Source organism: Cervus elaphus, chromosome 5 (assembly GCF_910594005.1).
Source record: "Cervus elaphus chromosome 5, mCerEla1.1, whole genome shotgun sequence".
NCBI lineage: Eukaryota > Metazoa > Chordata > Mammalia > Artiodactyla > Cervidae > Cervus > Cervus elaphus.
This window is the reverse complement of record NC_057819.1, coordinates 109,910,162-109,923,940: the sequence shown is the minus strand read 5'-3', so window position 1 is coordinate 109,923,940 and position 13,779 is coordinate 109,910,162. Positions and strand designations below refer to the sequence as shown.

General features: G+C 48.4%; 1 protein-coding gene across 1 annotated transcript in view; it reads right to left on the bottom strand.

The window, feature by feature from the left end:
• Window positions 1-12,801, bottom strand: part of TTLL6 (tubulin tyrosine ligase like 6) — a 38,898-nt gene extending 26,097 nt beyond the window's left edge. The window contains exons 1-7 of the mRNA XM_043904272.1: window positions 12,030-12,801; window positions 10,961-11,079; window positions 10,692-10,822; window positions 8,943-9,099; window positions 8,026-8,169; window positions 7,311-7,396; window positions 995-1,220 (exon numbers count right to left, since the gene is read on the bottom strand). Of these exons, the coding sequence (XP_043760207.1) occupies window positions 995-1,220; window positions 7,311-7,396; window positions 8,026-8,169; window positions 8,943-9,099; window positions 10,692-10,822; window positions 10,961-10,981 (765 nt within the window). The 5' untranslated portion in view covers window positions 10,982-11,079; window positions 12,030-12,801. The remainder of the gene's footprint in view (window positions 1-994; window positions 1,221-7,310; window positions 7,397-8,025; window positions 8,170-8,942; window positions 9,100-10,691; window positions 10,823-10,960; window positions 11,080-12,029) is intronic.
• Window positions 12,802-13,779: the final 978 nt, after the last annotated feature.

Sequence of the window (13,779 nt, the reverse complement as noted above, 5' to 3'; positions counted from 1 at the left end):
TGGAAGAGGGCAGTCCAGAGGGCCAGGCTGGGAGGTGGGGAGGGGAAAGGAGTGATGCATGCATTCAGGATCCTGACAGGGGTTAAGGGTCAGGATGGTGGGAGGACTGAAAGGACTCATTCCTGCTCACAGAAGAGTCGATATTGTTCAGAGGCACTATGTGACATTTGAAGACTTCTAGCAGTTTCTGAAGGCTTGCTCCTGGTAGTTTATTCTGCTCTTTGGTAAGAGCTCTAAACGGCCATATTCTCCTTCCCACCTGTACTTGGGAACAAGGGCTAGGAATGGAGGAAAGGCAAGACCCCAGGAATTTGATATGTAATGCTCGGTCCTCCCCTCTGCAGGCTGCCTCTGTATCACTGGCAGCCGTCACCATCACCTCTGACTTGTACCACAGCCCTGCCCTCGCCCCTGCTTCTGGTGTGTACACTGAACGGCCATGGGAGAGGCCTGCTTGCACAGGTCCAGTCAGGAAGAGATGCAGACACCCAGAAGCTTCTCTTCCTCCTCTTCCCACCACTCCATGGGGCTGGAGGAGACAGGAAACTCACTGAGTGGCTCCCCGCCCTTTTCCATGCCCACAGACACTAGGTTGTTCTCTGCTGGTGCTTGGAACTGAATCAAGGCCCCAGATAGCCAGGCCCAGTAGCTCCATCTGATCTCCAGCTTTGATGAAGAACAAAGTCTCCTCTCTGTGACAGAGACAACTCTGTTAGAAAAGGTAGAGCTGTCTTTACAGTCACTCTGTGCCTGAGATCAGAGCTTCTAAGTCTGGGTGGACCTCAAGAAAGTACAAGGAATTCTCTAATTCCCGGCCGTCTACCTCCCTCTGGTGGCCACTTTTCAGCAACGGGAGACGCCCCAGGCAGCAAGCGCCAGGGAGGCCGTTGCTTGGCAAGTGGATTACAACATCCTAGCTGAGCCAGGAGGGCGGAGAGATGGGACTGACCCCAGTAACAGGTGCCAGCTTCACCCCTCACCCCAACCTCCCTACCTCCAGCAGCCAGGGCTTGAGTTTGTGATCTAACAAAATGTCAAAGCCCAGGATTTCAAAGCAGGCGCTGTTGAGTGTGTGGTGGGGAAAGCAGGTGTGGTAGTTATGCTTGATGATGGGGTAGGCCGAGATGATCGTCTTGATAATAACGTCCTCAACGTCTCTCCAGATCTGCGCCACGTTGTAGCCATGGCTCTCCATGTACATGTTGAAGGTGGAGAGCTTCCTGGAAGGAAACCATGGGCCGTGAGGCAGGGCAGCCCACCTCTGGTCATCTAAGGCCGTAGAATGCTGGAAACTAGAAACTTCTAGAGGATAAAGCCCCAAAGCCAGTGGGAGGGACACTCAGGAGCAAGGGTAATAGCTGTGTCAGCTCAGGAGGACCCGTAGGAGAAAACATCTGTGGGCTGGGGCAGGGATTGAGTGTCCCGGTGGAAAGCTTAATGGATGAATTTTAAAAATTGTAAAAACCAACACCCTACATCACAATGTTGCTTTGGTTGCAATGGTTTCTTAGCCGTTGGTGTTCATTAGAAGCACTTAAGGAGTCTTTTAAGACCACTGATATCTGGGTTCCACTTCCACTGTCTGAGGGGACTCTGGGGACACTAAAGACACAGAAATGTTGTTAATTTTGTTCAATGTTAACCCCCTAAAGGGAAGCCCAGAGGGAAAAGACAACCCCAGGGCATTTCCACAGATAGGGTTACCCACTGTCCCAGGCAAGCCAGATAGTCTTGACTTTACAGCTGAAAGTCCCACATCCCAGGAAACCCCTCAGTCACAGGCAAACCAAGATGGCTGGTCCCCCTGTCACAGATAGCAGAGAATATCTACCCCTTGCAGAGAAGTTCATGAGGAAATGCTCCAGTCAGCTCTGAGCTGGGCAGTACAGAGACAGGGCAAATCTGACAGGTCCAAAAGGCAATGATGGGGACAGATACCCACCCCCTCTCTCACACACACACACGTGTGCACAGAGAGCCGAAGTAGGAAGTGAAAACACTGGAGGAGGAAATATGGGTGATGCAGGAGAATGAAAAAAAAGAATGAGAAGACAGGAAACACAGCTCAACCAGGCAGTCCCTAGAGCTGGACCCCAGTCAGTGGGCCTGCTGGTGGCATTAGTGGTAAAGAACCCACCTGCCAATGCAGGAGACATAAGAGACATGGGTTTGATCCCTGGGTCGGGAAGATCCCCTGGAGGAGGGCATGGCAACCCACTCCAGTATTCTGGCCTGGAGAATCCCATGGGCAGAGGAGCCTGGTGGGCTACAGTCCATGGGGTCACCAAGAGTTGGACACAACTGAGCGACAAACACACTGCTGTGTGTGCAAAATTCATGCAATGAGGGGATCCTGAGAAACCAGCACCTCTCCTGTGGGAAGCCTAAGGACCATTTGAAGAGCCAGCACACATATGAAACAACCAAAGATGCATTTATAGGACGACAGATAAAGAGAGACACTCAGTACAGAGGCATGCCTTTTCTACCTGCCACTGTCCAGGATGAAGTGCTGCTCATAAATGAATGTTCCAGATCCCTTGAAGCCAATCCTCTCAAGTGCAAAAAAAAAAAAAAAAAGTGCTTAATTTGCCTAACTGGGAAAAAATATTCCCAAAATAGATTAGACACTCCTCTACCATCTTATATAATAGACATTATGAATCATAACATAACCTCTTCTTGATGACTCAGGCACATCACAATGAATACACATTACTGTGTAGTTTCATAACGCCCAGTGGTTAGTCCATTCGATTTAACATACCAACCACGTGCCAGGCTCCCTGAAAGATGAATAAGGCCCGGTCTCTGCCCCGGAGGCCTGCCAAGTTTCCAGTTTTTCTTCTTCACTGCTGCTACTGAGTTTGCAGTCTGCTGGGGATTTACCGCGGGTATGGCTGGTGTCAAGCTAGGAAAGGGGTAGTTTAGGGCAGATGAGGCAGTCAGTTGGAGAAGCAGATGGTTTCAAAAGGTGAGGAAGAGGAGAATGAGGAGAGGTGAAAGCAAATTGGAGGGAGAGAAGGAAAACACTCTGCCCCAAAAGTGTTCATGGGAAGCACCTAGATTCTAAAGCCAGGGCACCATACTAACCCTCAAGGAACTTAAGTACAACTAGGGACACAAGACAAACATGTGCTCCAAGCAAAGAGTAGTTACAGGCTACAGCTGATGTTGACCAGGAGGATGGTGGGAGTCCAGAGATGGAGAGGCTTCTGGGGTGATTAGACTTAGATTCCACAGGCTTGTCCTTAGAGATGGAAGACAATCCTCCCATCTGACAAGTGAGGAAACAGGCCCACAGAGAAGATGGGTTTCCCCCACACTGCAGTGGTTATGTGGCTGGACCAGCATCTAGGACCAGGTCAGAGAAGGCAACACAGAGCTTAGTTAGACAGAAGGGCCTTCAAGGATGTTTCCCTATGTTTTCAGTTGGAGCTGAGCAAAGGCAGAGAAGTGGGAATGAGCAAGGCCTGTGTATCAAAAATTAAGCAAAAGAACATCCTGAGAGAACATCACAGAGTGGATGGTGCAGACAGTGTTACTAGTAGTTAAGGGCATGGACCAGACTCAGGAGTTAATTCCAGCTCTGCCACTTTCTAGCTGTGTAACCATGGGCAAGTTTCTTAATCTTTTTACACCTGTTCCCTAATATGCAAACTTGGGAAATCATGCCAACTTAACAGTGTCATTGTGAGAATTAAATGTATTGAGGTGTATAAATTTCTCAGACGAGTGCCTGGCAGACAGCAGGTCCCAACAAATAAAATGGTAACTATTAGTGTAGTGATAATAATAGTGGGAAATGGGGTCTGGTCAAAGCATAGAGTGACTAGAAGAGTTTGAACTGGTGCTCTAGGCACTGGTTACCTGAGTGCGTAAGTAATGAGTACATGGAGTGTATAATAATAACATGAGCCAACTGCATGGGGGTTATGGTTTTTGAGGCCTATTCATACACATCATCTCAATAAGTTCTTATGGTAAATCTGTTTGAGGCTGGCTGGCCAGGATTCATTTTTATTGCATCATTTTATTTATCTATCTGTATTTATTTTGTGGGCTGCACTGCATGGCTTGTGGGATCTGATCAGTGAACTGACTAGGAATCGAACCCATGTGCCCCCTGCAGTGGAAACGCGGAATCCCAACCACAGGACCACCAGGGAATTCCCTATCACGTCATTTCATTTATTTGTTTGGCTATACCAAGCCTTTGATGAGGCATTCCGGATCTTTTAGTTGAAGCATCTGGGATCTAGTTCCCTGACCAGGGATTGAACCTGGGTCCCCTGCATGGGAGTGCAGAGTTTTAGACACTGGACCACCAGGGATGTCCCAATCTCGTCATTTCAGAGATGAGAAATTGGATGTACAAAAAGGTTAAGCAGAAGTGCCTGGAGCTAAGGAGAAGAGTGATGAGGTCATGCAACAGCCAAGGAAGAGGCTGAACCAAGGTTGGGGCCTGGTGGAAAGGAAAGGACTGGGGGACATTTGAAGGAAGGAACTTCAGAATTCAATGATTTGCTGAAAAAGGAAACATCTGAGATGATACCAAACTCTTCAATCCTGTGAGTCAGCAGGTAGAGAGGAGGAAGCTTGGACTGCTGGGGTGGACATGATGAGAGAGGATGCAGGACATTGGGAAATGCTGAGCAGAAAGCAACACTGAGGCATCCAGGTGCAGCTGAGGAGAGATGGGCCTAGAGGAAGGGTGAGTGGGGGACTGCAGGGGCGGGTAGGAGAGGGGGCTCCAGCAGAGAGGGGGATGGAGAAGAGCAGAGCAGTGAGGCCAGGCCTGGGTGAGAGAGGCAAAGCAAAAGAAGAGGAAGGAAGGAGGGAGAATAAAGGCAGCAGAACAATACTCTACACCCCCACCTTGGTCCTGGCACCACATACACCACCCATCACAGCCTGAGGGCCCAAAGTCTGTTAGTGGGGTGTTTGTTCTTATAAGAGGAGGGGGTCAAAAAATGGGCCAAAGAACTAAACAGACATTTCTCCAAAGAAGACATACAGATGGCTAACAAACACATGAAAAGGTGCTCAACATCACTCATTATTAGAGAAATGCAAATCAAAACCACAATGAGGTACCATTACACGCCAGTCAGGATGGCTGCTATCCAAAAGTCTACAAGCAATAAATGCTGGAGAGGGTGTGGAGAAAAGGGAACCCTCTTACACTGTTGGTGGGAATGCAAACTAGTACAGCCGCTATGGAAAACAGTGTGGAGATTTCTTAAAAAACTGGAAATAGAACTGCCATATGACCCAGCAATCCCACTTCTGGGCATAAACACTGAGGAAACCAGATCTGAAAGAGACACGTGCACCCCAATGTTCATCGCAGCACTGTTTATAATAGCCAGGATATGGAAGCAACCTAGATGCCCATCAGCAGATGAATGGATAAGGAATCTGTGGTACATATACACCATGGAATATTACTCAGCCATTAAAAAGAATTCATTTGAACCAGTCCTAATGAGATGGATGAAGCTGGAGCCCATTATACAGAGTGAAGTAAGCCAGAAAGATAAAGAACATTACAGCATACTAACACATATATATGGAATTTAGAAAGGTGATAACGATAACCCTATATGCAAAACAGAAAAAGAGACACAGAAATACAGAACAGACTTTTGAACTCTGTGGGAGAAGGTGAGGGTGGGATATTTCAAAAGAACAGCATGTATACTATCTATGGTGAAACAGATCACCAGCCCAGGTGGGATGCATGAGACAAGTGCTCCGGCCTGGTGCACTGGGAAGACCCAGAGGAATCGGGTGGAGAGGGAGGTGGGAGGGGGGATCGGGATTGGGAATACATGTAAATCCATGGCTGATTCAAAGAATTAAAAAAAAAAAAAAATTTAAAAAAAAAAAAAAAAAGAGGAGGGGGATGATGGTCCTTTAACTACACACCTTTAGACTAAAGAGAAATCACAGTAATTAAGAACACCGTCTGGGTGCTCTCACAGGTCACGTGAGGCTTGGAGTGAACCTATGAGGTGGGCAGGGCAGGGCATCTCACTGCTCTCATCCTACAGACCAAGAAACGGAGGCTCATATAAGTGAACAGACTTGCTCCAGATGACTCAGCCAGCAAGAATCAGAGCAGGGACTAGAAGCTGGGCCTCACCAAGCCCTGATGTTCAACACAGAACAGTGCAAAACGCCAGTGGGTCCCCAAGGACCAGGTGGGCAAAAAGGAGGTCAGGGAGCTGTGGGCAAGATGGGTGGCTGGCACTCTAGGACAAGGGGGAGATCACCTATCCACCCGACATGTCCCCTTCTAGCAGGCTTAACCTATTGACTTTCCTTTTGCTTTGTGGAACTCTGCTGCTGAGGGAGTTGTGAAATTTCCTGGGCTTCTCTGATGCTCTGAAGCCAAACAGACTCTATTTATCAGTCCTTTAAGCCTGATACAAGAGAAAGATCATGTGCCTTGGAATCTGAGAGAGTGACATTTGTGTCCAGCTCTAGCATTTATAGCCTGTAATTTTCAGCAGCTTATTTAACCTCTCAGAGGCCCAGTCTCCTCATCTATAAAATGGAGGTGGTGCCTAACTCATAGTTGTCCACCTACAAGGGGGAGGTGATGGCACCTCTGCCATGGTATTGTGAAAATTCAATGAAAAAAAACATGCACCCAAAGCACCAACATGGGCCCCGCCACACAGGCCTTCCTTGCCCTCTCCCTTTAGCCTAGTCATCTTAAAACTCAATGAGACAAAAAAAAAAAAAAACCTCAGTGAGACAGGATTAGATGACAAGAGAAATGTAAAAACCACTGGGGGAAAGACGCATGCATTCCTCCCATTTCCCCCCATTCTTCTGGGGAAACTTCCAGCCAGCTAGCCATAGGTCATGTCACACCAGGACATCATGCCACATCATTTCAGAATCTCTGCTGGAGCAACACCCCAGGGAACCCCAGGCCTGGCAGGTCCTTCTCCGGTGGCAGACCAGCAATCGATAAATAGCTGTTGGTCTGGAAATGTCAGAAGGGCTAACTGTAATACGAGTATGTTTTGGTGTGTGTGTGTATCCTCCTGGGGAAACAGTTCATGTTTATCTCTCCTCCTCCCAACCCCCTAGGGTTTATGATGTGACCTTCTTTTAATGATTAACAGCCAGAAGGCAGAGACTAAGGCGTCTGTTCTGGGTTTAGAGGAAAAGAAATATTTTCTGAGACCACATGATCTGAGATGGAAACACATGGGGACTGATGGGGTTTGAGTAGAATCGCAGAGAGCAGCTCTGAGCCCAGCAGGGAAAGAGAAGGCGAACCGCTTCCTTACCTCTTGCTGCCAGAGTGAGCATCTTGAAGGAAATTGGCACTGTGCTTATTAATGGAATAATTAGTCAGGTGCATGCAGATATCATCCTGGGGAAAGAGACACAAGTCTGTGGGGTCAGAAGGAAGCCCAGCTTCCCACTTCCTCTCTGCGCCCTCCCGTGGGCCCTGAGGCTTAAAGATAAGGAAATGGAAGAGGATGTCCTAGGGCTTACATACACTGGCAAAAAGGAGGAAGAAAGAAGGGGTACCCTACAGCCTGGAGCATAATACTCCCACTCCTCCAGAGGCTGAGTGGCATTCTGCTGAGGAAGACCTGAGGAACCCTGGGGCCAGGGATGTGGGGGGAGGGCTGGGGGCTTGCCCATGTCCTTTTTTCTGAGCACCATGGAACTGTGGTTTTACAGTCAGGCCACGAGTCCTATCCTCGCCTCTTCCTAGTTCTGTGAACTTGGACCTTGGCCCAAGGTCCTGGACTTTCCTAGTTCTGCTGTCCTTATAACTGGATTTTAGTTTCCTCATGTGTAAATTGGAGATGATAATCCCTATTTCTGAGGGCTCTTGGGAAGGCTAAATCCAAGAACAGATACACCCTGTTACACAGTAAATGAGAGTCCAGCAAGGGACAGCCACGTTCACCATGCCTTGAGAATGCAGATGTAACTAGGGTTTTTTACCAGCTTAAAGAGGAAGTGGAGGCAGCGTGTCCCTGAGCTCACCAGGTTGTCTGTGCAGGGATGGGAGTAAGAGGTGGTGGCGAAGCGTGCCAGTCCTTCGTTGTACACAAAAATCCTGAGGGGGTCACAGGATGTCATGAGCACATAAATCCGTAAGTCGAACTTGAACCCATCAATGATAAAGGGCTGGGAGGAGAGAACAGGAGCCACACAGCATCAGAGGAGAAACCCGGGCTTGAAGCTCACTGGGGCCCTGTCTTGCCTTTTGTGGCGTCAGTCCCAATGTTGCCTGTGTTTAAAAAAGGGTGGCCTGGACCGGGACTGGAGAGGGAGATGTGGGGCCTGGGCCCTGTGACCCATCACTTGACCTGGTGGAAGTCACTAAAGCACACCTGGCCTGTGTTTCCTGATCTGTCGAGTGGCACAACTAACTACCCTGAAGCGCTCTCCTGGCGATGAGACAAAACAACACGAAAGAGTCCTGTGATGAAGGACATGTGTCACCATCCAGGACTGTATATACTCCTGTCGCCCTTCTGCCAGAATTCTCCCTGCAGTTGCAATGCTGATGGAAGTGCCAGCCAGGCGTCCCTTCCATGTACCTTCTAGAAGGCTCCCTCTCTGTACCAGGCTTTATCTCCAGCCACGGAGTAAAGCTGGCTACCCTGATCTCTCCAGGCCTACTCCTCTCTCCCAAAGGAGGTGGGATCTCCAGAGATCAGTGTCTCTGGAGGCTGTCTGTTAGAGGCAAGGGGCCAGCCTGGCAGGGCCAGACCAACCTCCAAGGGCACTCTGGCCTAGGCACATGTCACATCTCCAGTCAGAAGGCTTGGTCTGACCAAGTACAAGGCAGAAGATTTGTATCACTTCCTCCCCACCCTCCCTTCCCTAGTTTCACAGTGAAGCTACAGCCTGAGAGTGCCGTGGATGATAAATAAATAGTCATGATGAGGAAGTACCTTTGAGATATAGAGCTGACAGATCATATCCTCCCCTGGTTTGATTTCTTTCACTGTTCGGGTGATGAATATACCTTTCCCTTGGCAGCCCGAATCCGGCTTACAGATGTAAGTCTTATTTTTTCTTGACCTGCTGTAGTTCTGCAAATCTCCCCAGCTACCAGAGCAGGGAGGGAATGAGACACCTTTAGCTGGGGATCAGTGAAAATGAAAGCTAGCTCTTTATTCTTTTTTAAAAAGTGACAAAAACCCTGGAATTGACAGACAGATGCCCAGAGATCTGGAGAACCAGTGGAGCACACATAGTGGAGAGAGGATGGGCTCTGCAGGGAGATCAGAGCTGGATTTAAACCCAGGCAACAGCACTCACCAGCAGTGTGGCCCGTTGCAAGGACTTGACCTCACTAAACCTCAATTCCATCATCTACACAATGAGGACAATGACAGTTATCTCATACATGACACAATGCAGGCAAGGTGTTGGTACATGCCTCACACCCCATAAAGGTAACTGTGATCCACACAGTTTGGCTTTGAGTTTACAGATAAGAGATGTGGAGTTCTGAATCTGACTCAAGCCCTGACAAATGATGTGACTTTGGATCTCCTTCCCTGCTCTGGACTTCAGCTTTTCCTCTGTAACACCTCCACTCTAGCTAGAGTGACAGGGAAAATTCTATCTTTTTATTTTAATTTTTGGCCTCACCCCGTGGCATTTGGGATCTTAGTTCCCCAACCAGGATTGAACCTGCACCCCCTGCGTTGGAAGGCGGAGTCTTAATCACTGGACCACCAGGGTAGTCCAACAAATGCTATCTTCGAATGTACTTTGAAGAAAGTATACTCAGAAGAAAGCAACCAACTTACAGGATTCTAAATCTCAGCATTGCAATACTTCTTGTTTTCCATTTAACTCAAAGGCGCTTTGTGGCCACTGGAGAAGTCATGTAACTACAATGTCTCTCAGTGGCCATGAAATCTGGAGGTGCCTGCGGACCTTATGACAAACACATTTCCTTCTAAGTTGCAGCTAAGCTCTGCCGATTGTTCTAAACAAGTCTGAAAAAGCTGGGCACTCTGGCGCTCTTGGTTTGGGAAAGCACTCAGTGGAGAGGGGACAGTGGGACTGCTGTGGGGCCCCTGCCTTGTGAACATTATTCTGATGGCAGTGCTTCTGTACCCCCACCTCCCCACCTCATCCAGACACTGGACTGTACCCAGGTCATGCTCATGTCACCTCACATTTCTCCTGCTTCTCAGCAGTGTGTTCCAGAGTACTTTATGTACCAGGAATGGATGTCCAGTTTCCAGATGGATATAGTGAGACAGAGATGGGAAAAGGCTGACTGCCATGTCCTGCCATGGGTCAGAGGTCAGGTATCCCTCCCTGCTCCTAATGGTTAGAGGGCTCTAACCATCACCTCACCCCCTCCAGAAGTGCTTGAAGGCCTCAAAAATTCAGAAACTGCACAGTGAAAAGACTGGAACAAGTTCAAAATCAACAGCTTTCAAGGTCAGAACAAACTCTCATCCCAAATGCGGGCACAGGCTCCAAGGCACCCAGCCCCTCAATGTCATCTATTTTTACAGGCAGAGCCTTGTGTTTTCTCAACCTTGGATACGCCCTTATCCCTTCTCTTCCTGAAAAGAGAGAGATGGAAGATCCTATGGGAAGGAAAGTAGTAACCAGGGTTAGGGGCAAGAAGAAAATGTAAACTGGGGGTGGGGAGTGGAGAAAGGGGCACTCACTCAGCAGGAAGACACCAGGTCCTCGGGAAAAAGTGGAAATCTTTTGGGAACATCTTCAACATGCGGCTCATATTCCTGGCCAGCAAGTCCTTGCGGCAGATTTCACTCATCCCTGGGAAGTGATTGATTTTCTGCAAAAGAAGCCGGAAGTCATGAACAATGGGGCCCACAGGAGCACCCACGAGCTCCCCTTTGGGGTCAGTCATAAGAGTGGGGCCCCACGGGGTTGATGCCACGCTTACACTGAGGACCAGCTCTGACCCAGATACCTGGTAACTTTTCATTTCCATCACCCGTTCCAGTGACACTGAGAAGTCAGTCCAGTAGAGAGTCCAGTCATCACTTTCTCCTCCCTCTCGAAGGCCATACTGTTGGGCGGCCCTACGCACTGCCAGGAGGGGGAGGAAGAAAGACCCATCAGGGGGGAGGTGGGGAAGGAGCACGGGAGGGGGGGTTTATGTTTCTAGGTGCTCCCAGACTGTACACGGAAGCCAGACTAGTGGGCTCCTTGGGACCGGAAGCCATCTTGCCCCATCTGGACACGCTGTTGCCAAGAAAGGAACACAGAGAATCAAAAGCTATTGGAGAGCGCGGCCGGTGCCCAGTGATCACCACAGAAGGTTTTCTGAGGTCAGTGTTTCACCCACCCTTGACAGGAAGCAGGCCTTTGGCTTTCCTCCAAACACTAGCACTGAGTGTTCAGGGAATAGAAACTAATCCTTAACGTCAGCCAAAACCAAGCTTAATTAGTAAGGTAAATTGACAGAAGAAAACTACACAGTGTATTTCAAAACAACACACATCCTTCTTTCCTGGTCCCTATTAATAACTGGGAGTTGACTCCAACATAAATTCAAATATCTTCAAGGTGCCTGTAGTGACCAGAAGAGTCAGGACCAGCCTAAAGCACCCAAATTCAAAGTGAAAATAATAACACTCTGCTCTGCAGTCAAAGTAGGTCTGCAGGTCATCTTTAGCCCACGGACCGCCAGTTTGTAACTTGTGCTCCAAAAAAGAGCCAATGATTGCAGCCATCGCTGCCAGCTCTTCAATAGATCCCCCAATAACCATACACAGGAACTACAGATAGTGGAAGTACACACCACTATGAGATCAAATGATCTCAAACGAGATCTCACCAATATGAGATCAAAACTCATCTTTTCTTGGAATGAGATTCCCAACTTTCTCAAATAGTTAATTGGACTGGGAGATGCAAAGAACACAATTAGCAGACACCCCCTTCCCGTCCTCAGGAATATACGAGTGACCCTTCCCAACTCTTTGGGGGAATCCGGTGGGGTCCCCATGGTGGATGCACTGAAGGCAGATGCTCACCACTCTCATATCGGCAGCTGGATAGATTGATCACCAATCATCTGGAAAAGAGAAAGGGGAAAGCACCAAGACAGAGACAGACACACTTGCCAGAGCAAGTGACTGCATGCAGAAACATCCAGTCCCATGGGAGCTGAGTGAAATCTCAGTGGCCACACTGAGCCTGCTTTGACCATCCCTGTTACTGAGGACACACATCCCTGTAGCTGCAGAGTGACAGAAAACATTGGTGCAGAGTACTGTTGCTCTGCCTATGAGCTAGAAATTCTGTATTGTGTTTATGGCCGATTTTGCTTAAAGCTTCACATTTACATCATCACTCCTCAATCCTCTAATTGCAGTGGCCCATCAGGAATAGGAAGTGAACATCTTTTTGGCCAAAATATTTAATGGTCTCCCTCCTATTGCCCCCAATTAAGGGAAACTATGAGTTAGAAATCGGAGAAGATGTCAGATATCAATCAGTCTGAGGAGTGATTCATTCCACACCCACCCCCCAAGAATGGAGTAGGGTATGGCAAAATATTAAATAAGAACTGGAATACAGAAGCCACAGTCAGATCCTAAGAAATCAACGTGGTTCTGTTACATTTAAAGTGTCCTACATCCCCAAGACAATAAGTACTCTCTTAAAATGAGGAAATCGTCCCTGCCCACACAACAGAATGAAGATTAGGACAGGTGTGGTTTTAGATTACACACAGCATTCTTCGATTCTATAAAACAGATAATCAAAAGTAGGTTCTTTTTATATGAACCAAAAATGGTGTGACTACACAGAGTTTCTCCTTTACCTACTCCTTAGCCGCTGAGGCCCCCTCCCTTCCAGGTCCCTCCTGCTTTTCCCAACATGGATCCCCATTCCCCATCTTGCAATCCTAACCTCTTTTTCTTCCTCTTCTTCTTGCCTTGCGAATGGGCACTCTGAAGTCCCTTTTGCGCCCCAGTGTTCTCTCTCACAAAAGCCATGGTGATGATTTCTTTTGAATCTTCTTTAGAACCGTCCTCTTTCTCTTCTGAGTCTGTCCCTTCCTCTTCTTCCAAAGGTAGGCTCTGGAGCATCTCCCCTGCCTGTGAGGAGGCTCGGGGGAAATACTGCCCCCCCACCCTGGAGAGAGGGCAAACAGAATGGCAGTTACTCAGATCCACCTGCAGGGGGATCCCCTCCCTTGCTCATGTGGGCGGTGGGCCAGCACTCAGAACCAGAAAACAGGTTACAGTGTATGAAATGCCACCTCACCTCCACGGTTTGTGCACGCTCCAGCAGGGAGCTGATTCCACCTTTTGCCATGACTATGACCTTGGGGACTCACTCAGCCAACTCTGGCCTTGGTTTTTCCCTCCTGGGGTTTTCAGCATCATAGCAAGCTGAGATGCTATGCCTGGTACCAGGTAAACAGTCTTATTATTAAAACTGAGTGAGTGTCTGGAGACAGCCTCAGCACTGAGCCCTGAGCCTCCCTAGCTGAGGGAGTTGGTCCCCGTGGTTGTAAATGGGGTGCTTTGAGGAGGTCTGTTAACTATTCAGGCGCTGCACCAAACAACCCTCATGCAATTTGCTGGCCTGAGAATGAACGCAACTGGCATTCACAAGTGACGGACTGACTTGTAGCTGACTGAGCAAGACTCCAGCCCAGGATCAGATGCAACCCTTCAGAGACTTCAACCACAGAAGAGGCTACAGTATCTCCCTCACCATCCAATTCAAAATAAAAGCATGACAAAATCATAAAATACCTACAAGGAAGTC